General features: G+C 25.6%; 1 protein-coding gene and 1 long non-coding RNA gene across 2 annotated transcripts in view; one reads left to right on the forward strand and one right to left on the reverse strand.

Moving 5' to 3' along the window:
• The first annotated feature begins 1,936 nt into the window (after window positions 1–1,936).
• LOC139425007 (uncharacterized) overlaps window positions 1,937–15,747 on the forward strand; it is a 29,984-nt gene continuing 16,173 nt past the window's right edge. Inside the window, exons 1-2 of the long non-coding RNA XR_011636159.2 lie at window positions 1,937–2,139; window positions 2,223–2,284. This is a non-coding gene — a long non-coding RNA (uncharacterized LOC139425007). The remainder of the gene's footprint in view (window positions 2,140–2,222; window positions 2,285–15,747) is intronic.
• On the reverse strand, window positions 5,730–12,767 carry LOC107442305 (uncharacterized). The gene is made up of 4 exons (XM_021144248.4): window positions 12,598–12,767; window positions 9,872–10,182; window positions 7,550–7,782; window positions 5,730–6,192 (listed from the first exon to the last, which is right to left on the reverse strand). Exons 1-4 carry the CDS (start codon window positions 12,607–12,609, stop codon window positions 5,903–5,905), a joined length of 846 nt encoding a protein of 281 aa, XP_020999907.3. The 5' UTR covers window positions 12,610–12,767; the 3' UTR covers window positions 5,730–5,902.

Below are 15,747 nucleotides of genomic sequence, written 5' to 3' on the forward strand. Positions count from 1 at the left end.
CGTTATTACATATTGAACTGTTGGATATCGTTGTAAAATCGGAATACAAAAGATTAATTATTGATGTTTTGAAATCCTCAATGATGTATCTCTCAGACACTGCTTGAAGAAATTAAATATATCAAATGTAACAATGCTGTACTATACATCTAATTTGGTTTCAAGAATGTGTATGAAATATTACCTTAAATGGAATAAAGAAATTTCATGAATTGCGCCCAAATTTGTAAAACATAATAAAAACGTTAATATGTACCAAATTCATTTTAAAAAATAGGCACTAAATATTATTTGGTTGAAAATGAAAGTTTTTATGAATTATAATCATAAAAAATTTCCTTGCTTTTTAAATGTTTTTTTCAAAAATAAGAATTACTAAACTTTTTTAAAATAGACCGCACATTAAAAAAAATATCCATTTTCGATTTTCACTAATATCAAGAAGTAGATAAATTTGGATTCATATGTTAATAAGATTCAAAATACTTTTTTAATAAATTCATATAAAAAGTTAAGTGTTAAATGATAGAAATTACCTTAAAATAATCGTGAGCTGTGGTTTTTTTAGAACGCTGAAGTTGTTCATCGAAACAAAAATGTCCATGAATGATATATGTTTTTTCGGCACTCTTAAATATTAAATTGATCTAAGTGATTTTAGAACCCGAAAACTTCCTTTATGAACATTTTTAAAATCTATTTTAAAAAAACTATAAATTTGTTATGCAAACGATGGATTTTAATATTAAAACTTCGACCACAACAATTCCTTTGCAGTTTTCTCTATTATTCTAACTACTACAAATTATATAAATATACTTTTTTTGTCACAATCAACCATAAGTTTTTTTTGTGATTCATCTCTGTAAAAGAACGAAACGTATGATTAACGAGACAATTATATTCTAAAAAGCAGGGAATAGGAAATTCTATTATTTAAATATTCTGTTTCTGAAGTAATTTCTTTGATTTATAAACTTTTATTTCGATAATACTTTTTGTTATGCAAGAGTCCTAGGTAGATAAAAAAGAGGAAAATGAAATATGAATTTTTTAATACTTTCATCTCATTTGTATCAATATTTGGAATTTTTTCAACTTTCATGTTTTTATCAGTTCGTGTATTTACTTAATGTAAGTTGAAATTTGGATGATTGGAAGCATGTAAAAAAAAATAGTCAGTTTTTTTTCATTCATTTTTATTTTTAATTATTTTATTGTTATTTTAGTCATTATTATAAATTGAAATATAATTTTTTAATGAAAATATTGCGTATTTTCAAGTAAATTAATTTCCTGTATTTTTTGCATTTGTATCATAAAATATTATGAAAAATCTAAGGCGACATTTTCGATAAAGAAACGTCTTAAAAAATAGCCTGTTTTTCATTCATTTTTATTAAATTTTTTTAACTGTGATATTTTTTTAATTAAATTATTGGATACATATCGAAAATTTATTAATCACAAAAATATGAATCTATTTTCAAGTCACTTAAATTTTTTTCTTGTTACAGTTTTATCAGTAAATATTATGAAACATTAAGAGTGAGAATCACCGCTCCTTCGCAAAAGAAAGATGGGGATAAAATCGGCGAAACAAAACTATTAATGCACCATTTGTTCCAGCCCGTTAAGACACTTACAATGTTTCTATTGGTGAAAAGGAAATTTTTTTTTATAAGCTATAAATTCATTCTCATTTTTCATGGTAAGAGCAAAAAGAATTTCATCATAGGCTATTTGCGATTATATTGAAAGACGCAGCTGTGTAATTCCAAATCGAAACCCCCTATTTAACCCTTTGTCAAATCCATAAAAACCATCAATCGCACCATTTATTTATATTTTTCTTTTCTTGCTCTCTCATTCTTTTTTTTTTTGTCACCTAGACGTGAGAAACATTAACACTTCTCCCTATCTAATCGAGGGCAATTGAAAGCTGATTAATGTCAGGGGGCAGCGCCCCTGACGGCAGCGATAGGAACCAATTTAGGGCGTTGAAAGAGTGGATACCGAGACACCCGTATATTAGAGGGCAGTGCAATATTGGATGTTGTGTTGCTAAAAAGTTCGTAGATTACTCAATATCGAAGTACTGGGTTTGTTGTATACAATAAATACACGATAGTGCACGCGGTATGCATTTTAATGTTGTTTTCCTGTCTATAAATTGTTTTCGTGTACACTTATTTTGTTCTCTTCCATTTTACTTTTTGAAGGTTAGTTAAGGTCTTGAAGATTCGGTGACAGAAATCTAGGTATGGCATCCATTTTTCACAAGGTAACCTCCACATTAAGAAACTGGTTCTTTTTTACAAAACGTTAAATTATTTTTAGTGATACTTCGGAAGTAACAATAAAAACTGAAAGGCACTTATTTTAATAAAGAAAAGCATATAGTTTGATATTTGAGAAGCAAAAAATCAAAAGCGAGAATGGGCGGCATAATTAGCATTATTTTCTATACTAAGTTTATTTATTTTTCTAAATAATATGAAATTATATGTAAATTTAATTAGTTTCTATTTTAAAACACTACATTCACTATTCTATAGCATTCAAAACGAAGAAATCAATACCTTTATTTTATCTTCGTCTAGCATTACAAAAAAAAGGCTTTTAGAGTATAAGAAAGAGTTAGAATTTTTATTGAGTTTATGCCCATTGTTAAGTTTCTTGTTTTTTTCCCTTTCTTTTCTTTCGTTAACAAAATGCATGTGAAGTATTCATAATCTTCTAATATTATGAGAAATATATGACTATTTTATTGCATTTGCGTTTATTGAAACTGTTATTATTTTATTTTTTTTAGACTGTGGATAGAAAGTATTTCTTTTTCTCTCTTACATTATGAGAAACATACTAGAATTTTACATCAAAAGAGAAGATATACTTTGTATTACAGGCTAAAGCAAAAAACAACATGATTTAATCACGAATGAAAGTACATAAATGGACATACTTTAGTTTTACTTCTAGTAATGACATAAATTCATTTGGTGTTTAGACTTTAAGGCAGATTCCTGTTTATGCAATTGAAATTATAGTAAGTCCATTAATATACGTTCGTGTGTGCTTCATTCTCGTTGTTTTTTGCTTTATACTAGCATTTTATTGCATTTATGCTTACTGTAAAATGCATTGCTTTTTCCTATCTTTCTGTTAATAAAATGTATCTAAGGAATACGTTTCCCTCTTCCTCTAATATTTGAAATATATGGGTATTCTGTAACAATAAAGTTTAATTGCAACGTTTATTGTTTTTTCCCTTTATTTCATTATTAAAATATAATTAAAGTGCCAATTGTTCCATCTATTCATATTAGGATAAACATACGAATATTTTATTTCATTTATTCTAATTTTAAAATCTCTTCCTTATTTCCGATTCCTTCACAAATATAATGTATTTGAAATATGAATAAAGCATTATGTAATTTTGCATTCATTTTCAATTTGTTTGATAAATGAACAAACTGTAATATTAGCCCTGCATCGTACAACTCGAAATATGAACGTGCTCTATCCTCTCTTATATCAGTCAGAACTTTGTACATTTCAATTTAATACTTCAAAAAGTAAAATGTATGAAAGGAAGAAAACTTGCATTATTGATTTTAAGTTCAGTCGTAGTCAATGAATACCAACGAGTGTTATACCTACAATATTGTAGAGTACAGAAAGGAATATAAACATTCTCTATGTTTCTATATTAAATTAATGTTACGTAAATGCATATAAATTATGCCTGAACATTAATACATGAAAAATATGAGTGTAAATTAATTATGTAAAAAGTGTGGGGGTAGACTTAATTTGGTATTTCGTAAATCAATTAATCAAAAAGATGAATGTCTCTAGACAATACAAAATTTTGAGTTTCTAAATTTGACATGTTTGTGTTTTTAAGAGTTATTTTAATTCAGTCTTCTGTGCAAAAGAGAAACTAACTTTTACGATTTAAAAGATATCTTAATTCGTTGTTCTGTTCGAAAGAGCAGCTAACTCTTACGATTTAAGAGTTTTCTTAATTTGTTGTTCTGTACAAAAGTAATCATAATTCAATTTTTTCATTTCAATTTTTTTAGCTCGTTACTGCAAAAGTAATTTTATTTAAAAATACATTTTATTAAATAATCATTACTTTTTTATAGAAATGGTAAATGAAAAATTTTATTTTTTTATATCTCTTGAATAGTTTTATGGGGGAAATTATTTCTGATTACTTTAAAATTATTTCTGAGTATAGTTATGCTAAAATATCAAATACAATAATTCATGCTTTTGATTATTTGACATAATATTGTTTTACAGTAATACCCAAGATAATTTGTATTTTAAAGAGTCGCTTTTTACAAAGTTTCCAGAATATTTTATTGTTCAAAATTGGATATTTAAACTTAATTTATACAAGTTAACACTCGACGAATTTACGAAAAATCAAATATTGGATTGAATGATCACATTATTGCTTTTTTCTACCTTCGAAATACCCGGGTAATTTTGTAAAAGAACCTTAACTTAAAATGTAAATTTGTTTTATGTTCAGACTCTCTTCTAAACGCGCAAAAAATAATAATAATAGAAATCATTTCAAAAACATTTTGCATAAAAAGAGAATTCGTGGGAAAAATTGCCACTGATAATTACTCTAAAACCGCAGTGAATTCTGCGGGTAAATAAATAAAAATAATATAATCCGTAGGAGGATGAAAACCACAAATCAACATCATTATTTCCGTAGCGTTACAAAATAACAAATTATAGTAAATAATATCTGCATTTGAAATGTTCTTCTAATTTTAAAATTATCAGAAGTTAATTTTTTATCAGTAAACTATTCCTTCTTAATTTTTATATGTAAATTATATCTATGCAGATTACCCTTTTATAAGTCAAACAAGTCTTATTTCCTTAATAAAATGTTTTCAGTTCATTTTCTTTTCTTTTCCTTAAGCACTCTTTTTAATAATTTTTTATGAAGAATGAATAATTCTTGCAATTGCTCAATAGTTTATTTATGTTTGTTTTTATATTTCCACTGAAAAGAACAGAACTTTTATCGAATCTATACATTTCTATTCTTTAGAACTATCTATATACTTGTCTTAATTATTAATTAATTTAATTATTACTAAATTAATTAATATATTAATTAATTTAACGTATTAATTAATTAATATATTAATTAATTTAACGTATTAATTAATTTAACATCTTTTAACATCATAATAAACTCGTAAACTTTAGGAAAGTTAGAAATAAAATCTCTCATTTTTATCTTTCCCCATTTACAATTAGCGTATTAATTAATTTTAGACATGATTTCTCTTTAAATTCTAAAAAACAAAAAAAGCAAAACATTCAAAAACTAAACTTCAAAATCTTTTACTTTCAAATGTTTGCCTTTTATATTTTCCCGTTAACAATGTTCGTAATTATCATTGGAAACATATCAAGTCCTTTTTTCAGTCGCATTTGTAAAAGAGGAAAAATTTTCAAAAAATTTTCTGTTTAGGTTTTTACATTTTATTTACTTATTTATTTTTTCTCAGATACAATATTCGTAATTTTAAAAGAATTTCAGAGAAACTTTTTTTTCAAATTTAAAAAGCTGAAAATTTAGTTCTGTATATAAATTTTTTTAAACTCTCTTTCCATTTGAAATGTTAGTAATTATCAATGCATTTTCAATCAAAATTTTTTTCAAAACACTTCAAAAATAAGAAAAAAGCGAAAAATTTATTTATTAACTAAAAGAAAACATTAGAAAAAAATACCTGAAGATCTACAATGTTTGTACAATATATACAATAAATTAGTTTGACACTAAATTCTCATAAAAACTTCTCAATCGAAGAAATTAAATGACAAGTTTCTTTGAAGATATTATAAAACCTTATAATATCTTCTCAATAGAGTAATTATGTAATCTGTCAACTGGATTAGATCTTTTTCCAGTTTTGATGTCAAATATTTTCGGCAAAAATTTTCCTAATCCGGAATTATTCGGTTGACCCGCTACCTGGATAGCTGACGTAACGACATGGGACATCATTGAAGAGCTTCGGGGTGGTCCAGAGGGTGCTGCTGCAGTCAAAATTCTTCTCTTCGATTCTTGACGTACTTTGTCAATAGTGTTCTGAAGAGGCTTCACAAGGTCTTCCCGCAAAGCAAATCCATTTTTATCTACAAGCATACATTCGCATCATAATTATTATTAAATATTGAAAGCAAACAACATTCCAAAATTTAAAATGATCAACTCTTAATATTTCTTAACATCCATATTATTATATATTAAGATAATTATTATTAATGCAGAAGATTAATTAAATGTCTTGAACTACCAAGCTTTACATACCAAAAATAAAATTCTTAATAAATCTAATAAATACAATTATTATAAAATCTTATAAATAATTTAAATTGAACTATGCCTTTTTTCAGGGGTGGGGGGTGACAATGAACAAAATAATCCTTGCCCTTATCCATGCCGAAATTATTTTTACGAATACCTATTTCCAAACATTTTAAGTTATATTTAAAGCTCTGATTTCAAAAATAAAATTATTAATAAATCTAAATTTTTCTTGACACTATTTATATTTATCATAAGAAACAAAATATTCCCTACTAATTCGAGCACTGCACTTGTTCAAAATATTTTTTAAGTAATTTTTGAATGTTGATAATTAATAACAAACAGTGAGTGCTGATGATATTTTTATAAAATATTGAGAAAATTTAGAATAAATAGGTAATTGCAAATGCTCAACTTATTTTTAGAGTTATTTTTAAATAAATATTAGTAATTAATTTGATCGAAGCTGCTGAGTGGTGTGTGGCTGATAAAAACTGATTCTTTGCTATTCGAGAGTATTGAAGGGAATCGAATTTGAACTTTCTATCAGAAATGTGGGAAATCTAGGTTTTAAGTTTTACTCATCTTATAATCCCTAAAAAGGTCTTGACGTGTCTTATCAATTAAAATTAACGATAAGGAATAACATATATTTTAAGGTTAATTTGTGTTCGTTTATAAAATCATTGTTGTAAGGTAAATGCTTATTAAACTTGATATTTGATAAATGCTTGTCTGTTGTTTAGCAAATTCTTTAGAGAACAACTTAAATTCAGATAAATATTGGTCATCTAGTCTAGACCATTCCTCTATTAAAGATTTTAGAAAAGATAAGCAATTGACGTTTTAGTTAATTGGAAAGAATTACGGGCCTCATTATGAGTAAAAACATCAAACTGCCAATCAAGAGGATATTGAACATAGTATACTATACAGCCGAACTTAAACTTCAAGTTTTTCCAGTCTAAAAACAAAATGACCAATAATTCATTCATTGAAGAGTTTAGGACAACAAGTAATTTTTCTGTGAATTAGAAGGAATCAACTTTACAATGCATAAAAACATCAGGAAGCTGTCCATTGTTTATTTGCAAAACAACATTTAACTTAATTTTCAGGACAAGTTTTACCACAAAACGTTCATTAAAACTTTTTCATGTTATATGGTTTTTATTTTCTTACCTGCAATGTACTTAACAATTCTTGGATTTCTTTTGGTCGTAAGTGGACTTAGTTTTGCATCGATTTGATAATGCCTGGAATATCTGGAGGGCTCATCCCTCCTACTTATGTATGGACGAATGTTCCTCTGACGATTTCTATATTCTTCACGTGGAGATGATGACCACGGTTTGTCAATTCTTCTCTGTCTACCATTTTCATTCACATTCGTATTGAAAACTGATTCCTGGTGCCTGCAGTATAAATAATTTTTAGTTTTAATACCTTTCCAGATGCTTCAAAGCAACTTTTGTGTTTACAAAGATATGAATGGATATTAAATGAGAGATTTGCAATAAGTATATTTAATATGATTTCATATATCTATATATCTGTCTATCTTTCTCGCTCTCTCTATTAACTGAAAATACTTTGTTTGCATTTGTGCAGTCAGCTGTAAAAAGGGCAATAATTTTAAAAATATTTTTTTTTACAAATTGGGGTTAAGTATTACTGGTAATGATGTTTTCATCATTGAATGTTTGAAAAATTTATGTTATAAAAATTGCATCTAAATCATCAATGCATCTAAATCATCTAATTGTATCTATGATGTTACATGAATTACATCTAAAAATAATAGTTGTACCTAAAATTATAGTTATGAAAATTAAAATTTTTTAGCTCTTTTAACTTTGTAGTAATTTACTGTAGACTGCCTAAGTTAAACGTAATTGTACTGAAGAATGTAAGTTTCTGAAAGTTGTATTAAGGGAATTGTGTGTTATTTTATTTAATGCTCATTAAAACCGTCTTATTTGACTCACTTTGTACGTCTCTCAATTATTTCATATAATTAGATTACAACAAACTTAGATTTTCGTGCTACCGAAACCTAATGAATCACTGCTGTGCAAGGCGGAACTAAAGTTATCGAAACATGTTTGATTGCCGGAGGAAACAGAATGAAGTTAAATAGTGATTATAAGAGCCTCTAAATCTCTTCATACAGTCAATCTCGTTTTGAAAGTTTAGTCATCTATCTTTTCTTACTAGTGATTTGAAAGATTTCAATGTCATTTTCGGTTTTTGCTTGCTAGAGCATTAATTTGCTACTCCTGATGCTAAAATATTTTGACTAAATTTTTAGCTCAATTTTTAACTTTTAAAAATAATTAAGTTAAAATCGAAGGTTACGCAATACCCTCTTTATATTTATTATCTACTCGTATTTGCATCGAAAATGTTCTTTTTTAGTTTTTTTAAAATTTTTTTTAATCCTAAACTTGGATGTGCACATTCCACCAAAAGACGCTGCTGAATAATTTCGTCGTGAACTGCGTAACTTTTTACAATTTTGATGCAAATACTATCTGTTTCAAATTTTATCGTCACATAATTTTATTCTAAATGAAATGCATTTAATTTTATTCATTTATATAGAATTAAGCCATTAATATGGAAAATTGGGCAGATATATATTTATACTAAAATTCTTTTGTTATTTTAAAATATTTCAAAACTAAACTTCAAATACTTCAGAATAATATTTTAAAAACAAACTGATTGATCAGGAATTAAATACAAATAATTAAAAAAAATGTAATAATTACAAATAACGTGAAATTAAAACTTATAGTATTTTTTTAAGAAAAAAGATCCTTTAAAATAAAATTTGTGAGCTGTTTTTTACATTTTTTGTACTATAAATGTCAACTTCTTTTCATCAAAAAAATAATATTAAATCGCTGCAAGCGTATTTTAAAAATGTTGATTTTTTTTCATCCCTTGCATAACGTTGTTTAAAAGCTACACTAAGAAAAAAAGCATGTTCAAAATTACCAGAATATGGTAAAATTTAACGTGTTTCAGACTGTATGGAAACACTAAAAAACAATAATAAGATGTGATTTTTATTAGGTGCTAAAATTTAGTAATTTTATCATGATGCCTCCAAAAAATCGCATAAAAATCTTTTATTCGGTTAAAAAGAAAATTTCATTTATGTATTTCTTACTAAATATGTGGTAATAAGAGCTATAATTTTGAAAACTAGAATTTCTAATAAACCGTTGTTAATTGAACAAAAAAATTACAAATTAATGATTCAAATACCGTATATTTTGGTTTTTAATACCAGAATTATGTAAATTTTTTACTGGAAATCTCATAACCATACAATACGGTATTTTACCAGAAATTTTCTCCTTGTCTGTATGATGTTTGTTTAAGCGGAAAATAAATATTCTAAAGCTTTGCTTAGTTAAGAGCACATTAATATGGTAAACTATAATAAGATGTGCAATATAAACTGAGAATTGAACTTGATAACAATCGTTATACCTGAGGCTTCTTGGTCCACCATTATATTGCTGATGAGGTAACCTCGGATTATGGTACTCCTCAATAACCTCATTTTGCTGTAGATTAGGGAGTTGCTTGGTTATCGGTGCTCTTGAATGAGGCATCGGAGCTTCTGGTCCAGGATATATTGAGTTACTCTCACTACTAAATCCCTGTGAACCTAAGCTTGAATATTGACTGTAATAGGAAGGACCCTGAGGACGATTAAGGTAATTCTGACGAGGATCAGCTTGGTAGGGAGCTGAATCATACTGAGCGGTGATAATAGGTATTGAAATGCAAATAATTATCTGAAAGAGAAATTTAGAATATCACACAAATCAACGTTCAACACTTTTAAAAATATAATAGATGCCCATAAGTTGCTTGTTTATTGCTGCTTGAAAAGTTTCGTATTTTCATTAAGCATTATAACTGAGTTCTTTTTAATTTTATATATTAATGTTTTTACGTATGAATTGAGTTCAAATGATCAATTGAAATTATCAATTCAAGTCATAAAGTGTTTTAATATTCATTTTAAATGCGATAAATCCTCGAATATGCTTTATTTCTAAACAAAATGTCAATAATTTACATTATGTGTAGTTATATGCATTTTTATGAAGTAGTTATGTATTCAGACATTTAGCAAATGTCACTCAAGAATATAAGACTATTGCTATTGAAAAAAGTAATAATATCAATTTTAAGTATGTGTGCAATATTTTTTGATTTATATTTATTTACTGTAAATATTGTCTAAATTTTATTTCTAACATCATTTATGCAATGTGTATATAGTGTACTAAATATGGTGATATAATATAGATACGACAATGTTTTTTTAAATTTAAAATCAAGCGTATTATAGGTCAAATTATTAAATTTCATGCAAATTCTATTTGTTAATTAATCTTAAATATGATATATTATATTAATAGTTGATCAGAAAAAATATAGTATTTAAAAGAAATATTCAAAAAGATAATAACATATATATAATATTCTTTAACCATAAAGATAAAATGTATCCTTTTTGTACTCATCTCCCATTGACAAAACCATTGATGTGGTAAAATAGGATTGATACGAATCAAAATTAAAAACAATTTAAACTCAAATTAATTGTTTCAAGTTTTTGCTTGATTTATTGTGATTGATGATGCTATAGTATTTCAATAGGAAATTTAAATTGTATTATTTAGAGTTAAGATAGAAAATAATAGAAATATTTGTGCAAGTTTTTTTCTATGAACTTTATTTGAAATTTACTAGGATACAAAGGGAAGAGAAAAAAGCTTAAAACGTATTCTCACTTGAATATGTCCCTGCTATATGAAGGAAATTGAGTTTAACTATCGGTAAAAATTCTATTCAAAGTAAAATTAAGTTTAAACATTATAAATTTCTTAGACGTCATTTTTTTTGCTGGAATTACTTTCAAGTTTTAAAATTAAAATTGATTTTTAAAAAGATAATTGTGTCAGTGGTTTATTATAAATATCATTAATATGTTAGTTTTTACTGAATTAAGGAAAGTTTAAAAAAAATTGACTTTGAAAATAATTTCATTTCATGATAAGCAATGTAATTTTTTTTCAGTAAGACATTAAATATTTTCATATTTTGTTCTAGACTACCTAAATTGAATTGAATATCACACATATGGGGAAACTTATTGAATCCTGATTCATTTATAATATTGTATCATAGCGAAACAATATTAAAACAGTGATAAATGTTTTCTTTTAAAGTTTTGAGAGAAATATTACAAATTGCAATATTTGAGATAATCCGTAAAATAATTTTAAAGACTGATAGAAGCTTTTTCACAAAGCTGCTATGAATATTTACGTTAAACTTGAGTTTAGTAAAAAATAATATTAATAAGATCCACAGTAAACCAATTAAGAGGATGCCATACTACGGAGGAAACTTTTTGTCGTAAATTCTGTTTCACCTCCATGAATTATTTAAAATTTAAAGCATAGAAAAAGTGAGTTCAGACAAACGTAGAGCACCGATGTTTCAAATATTGAAAGGAAATTTTTAAAATATTAAAATGAAAATAAATTACGAGAAGATAACTTAAGATTACGCAATGGAGAAGTTCACTTCCAATAATTTGTTTCCACTTTGATGTTTTGAATTTTTTTTTTTTTTTTTGTTGTCATCAATTAAATGATTTTTTTGTCACCATTTTGGCTTTTTCTAAGTTAGCCAGAACATACTTTTTCCTTCTAAATTTCAAATTAATAATGGAGGTTAAACAGAATTTACGTCGAAAAGTTTCACCAGTGGTATGGCATCCTCTTAATTTGGAGTAATAAAACAAAAAATATCCATTTTGCACTTATATCGTATTTCACATTTTACTGTAACAAATCAATTATTTCATAAATAGAATTAATCAGCTTATAATTATAAATCAATTTTTCTATGATTTAAATCATTGATGGTTTAATACATCAGACTTTAAAATGTGATGGAATTCTGATAAAAATACAAGGTATCTTTATCACAATTCAAATACCAACAAAAATCAAATCCATTTTGCACTTATATCGTATTTCACATTTTACTGTAACAAATCAATTATTTCATAAATGGAATTAATCAGCTTATAATCATAAATCAATTTTTTTATAATTTAAATCATTTATGGTTTAATACATCAGATTTTAAAATGTGATATAATTGTGATAAAAATTCAAGGTACTCACTAGGCAGTGCATTCTGATGTGTTAGGTGGTTTACTGTAACTTCTGCAATTGAGAATCTTTCTTAAGATGGTTTTCTTTTATACCAAGTTCGTGCAGGATATGGCCTAAAAGCATATTCAAAACGTTTCCAAATTCTATATGGATGCCGTGATCTCTATTGACGTCTCAAACGCTTTGTCATTTCAATGTTCAAAGATCATATGACCATGACCTTTACGCATTAGTGCAGCTTTTCGTGGTTATTTAGAGCGGTTCATTTCTTCGGTGCGTCCGCTTGTCCACAAAGAGTTATTGGGAAGACGAGATTTCAATTGATATCTGGCTCTCTTGTTCAGAAGCATGAAATATGGAAGAAGAAACTTTGAAAATCTAATAATGCTTCAATCTAAATTATTTGTTGATCTTTAATCGTTTAATGATTTACTACTTCTAATAAAGGTTTCAGAACATACTTTCAGATGGAAAGTTAACTAAAATGTTATTTTTTTTAAAATTTTGTTATAATTTGATTTCTTTAAGCTGCTGTTAGTTACAATAGTTTTATGATTTACTGCTTCTAATAAAGGTTTCAGAACATACTTTCAGATGGAAAGTTAACTAAAATGTAATTTTTTTTATTTTTAATTTTGTTATAATTTGATTTCTTTAAGCTGCTGTTGGTTACAATAGTTTTATGATTTACTGCTTCTAATAAAGGTTTCAGAGCATACTTTCAGATGGAAAGTTAACTAAAATGTATTATTTTTTTTCAATTTTGTTATAATTTGATTTCTTTAAGCTGCTGTTGGTTACGATAGTTTTATGATTTACTGCTTCTAATAAAGGTTTCAGAAAATATTTTTAGATAGAAAGTTAACTAAAATGTAATTTTTTTTATTTATAATTTTGTTATAATTTGACTTTTTTAAGCTGCTGTGGGTTACAATAGTTTTATAATAAAGTAATAATAGTTAAGAAAGACTTCAGAAAGTACTCTCAGATAGAAAGTTAACTAAAATGTAATATTTTATATTTATAATTTTGTTATAATTTGATTCCTTTAAGCTGCTATTGGTTACAACAGTTATATGATTTACTGCTTCTAATAAAGGTTTCAGAAAATAGATTCAGATAGAAAATTAACTAAAATGTAATATTTTTTATTTATAATTTTTTTGTAAATAGATTTAAGCTGTTGTTGGTTACAATAGTTTTATAATTTACTGCAGATAGAAACTTAACTAAAATGTAAATTTTTTTATTTATAATTTTGTTATAATTTGATTTTTTTAGGCTGCTGTTGGTTACAATAGTTTTATGATTTACTGCTTCTAATAAAGGTTTCAGAAAGTATTTTCTAAAAAAGAAAGTTAGCTAGTATGTAATTTTTTATTTATGATTTTGTTAGAACTTAATTTCATCTTAGTTATAGTTGGTGTCAATAATTTTAGGATTTGTTTATTACTTCTTTTAAAGGTTTCAGAAAGTATTTTCTGAAAGAAAATTAACTAATATGTAATTTTTTATTTATGAGTTTGTTAGAATTAATTTCATCTAAGTTATTTTTGGTCTCAATGGTTTTGGGATTTATTTCTTCTGTTAAAGGTTTCAGAAAGTATTTTATAAAAGAAAGTTAAATAAAGTGTAACTTTTTATTTATGATTTTGTTAGAATTTAATTTCATCTAAGTTATAGTTGGTGTCAATAGTTTCATAATTTACTGTTTCTGAAAAGCTTTTCACTGAGTGTTTTGTAACAGAAAATTGACCAAAATATAATTTTTTATCTTTATAGGCTTGTTAGAATTAAGGTTTTTCATTATGAGAAAGTTAAATCAATAAGTTATGCAAAGCTCAATAGAGAACTTTTTCTTTTCTTAAAATAAATAAAGAGCAATATGCTGAATTTTTAAAAGTTTAATAATTTGAAAAAGAACAAAATTCTATATAAATTTTTATTTTAAACATAAAGACTTTTGTTCTTAAGCCCTGATATTCTCCAAAATTTAATATAACTTTCTGTATTGCCAATTTTGTTTATTGTTTAAGAGATATATTTGGCTAAATTATACTTCTCATCTGGTGAAAACAATGTCAAAAGATTTAAGATAGATTTAAATCAAATATTGAATAAAAACCTATGCATTGTAGGTAAAATCAAATGATCCCCTTCGGAATAAGTGCAACTAAAAATTGTTTTGTTAAAAATTATTGGTTAAGTGTCGTTGTTTGAGTTGTTTGTTTTTTAAGCATTGATTTAAAATATGTTTCAGTGTCATGAGTTTTCTGCACCTGCAAGAACTGGCTTATTTAATAACAAATGTTTGTATGTACCTAGTAACATATAAGTATATAATATATAAGTATATAATATATAAGTATATAATATATAAGTATATAATAAATAAGTATATAATATATAAGTATGTAATATATAAGTATATAATATATAAGTACCTAGTAGTACATAATATGTACCTAGGTGCAAGGAAGTAAAGTGGCTTCATTAGGTTGGATAGCTTGTGCGATAAAATTCTACTTGTTTAATCACATTAGGTGAAAGCAGAATATAAAGAGTTTTAAATAAAGAATAATAAAGAGTTTTTCCCACAGTTAAAATTTTGAATGTCATCTTAGTTATGGTTATTTGACTATTTTGTTTTAATATGGTAAAATAATAGTTAAATAAATTGTTATTTAACCACCTTTTCCGAGAAATTTCTAACAATGTAGAATTGTGTAATATTACTGTTCAACACGCTTCAGAGTTTTTAACAGAATGATTTTTTGAAAAAAAAAAACTAAAATTTCTATGATTTTAATGCATTATTTTTCAAATTCGACAAATTCCAAATAACGTAATAGGTATGCAATTTTTTGACCTATTTTAATAACAAATTTCTTCTTTAAAATGCTTCGTTTCATTTCATGCTTTTCAAAACATTAAAATACCATATATAAGCTCACTACTTTCCTTGAATAATTTTTACATTAAGTTAATTTCTTTTATTGAATATTTTTTTTGCAAATATTGCCCTGATATAGAGTATTTAACTAACATAAGAAACATTTGACTGTAAATCGTTTAAAAAAATTTAAATTACAAAAGTTATAGCTTCCTTGATAAAAAAAAACTCTTAACAATTGTATTATACAATTTAGATTAAACTCA

This window comes from Parasteatoda tepidariorum, chromosome 2 (assembly GCF_982258835.1).
Source record: "Parasteatoda tepidariorum strain Cologne lab strain chromosome 2, Ptep-v5.0, whole genome shotgun sequence".
NCBI classification, from domain to species: domain Eukaryota; kingdom Metazoa; phylum Arthropoda; class Arachnida; order Araneae; family Theridiidae; genus Parasteatoda; species Parasteatoda tepidariorum.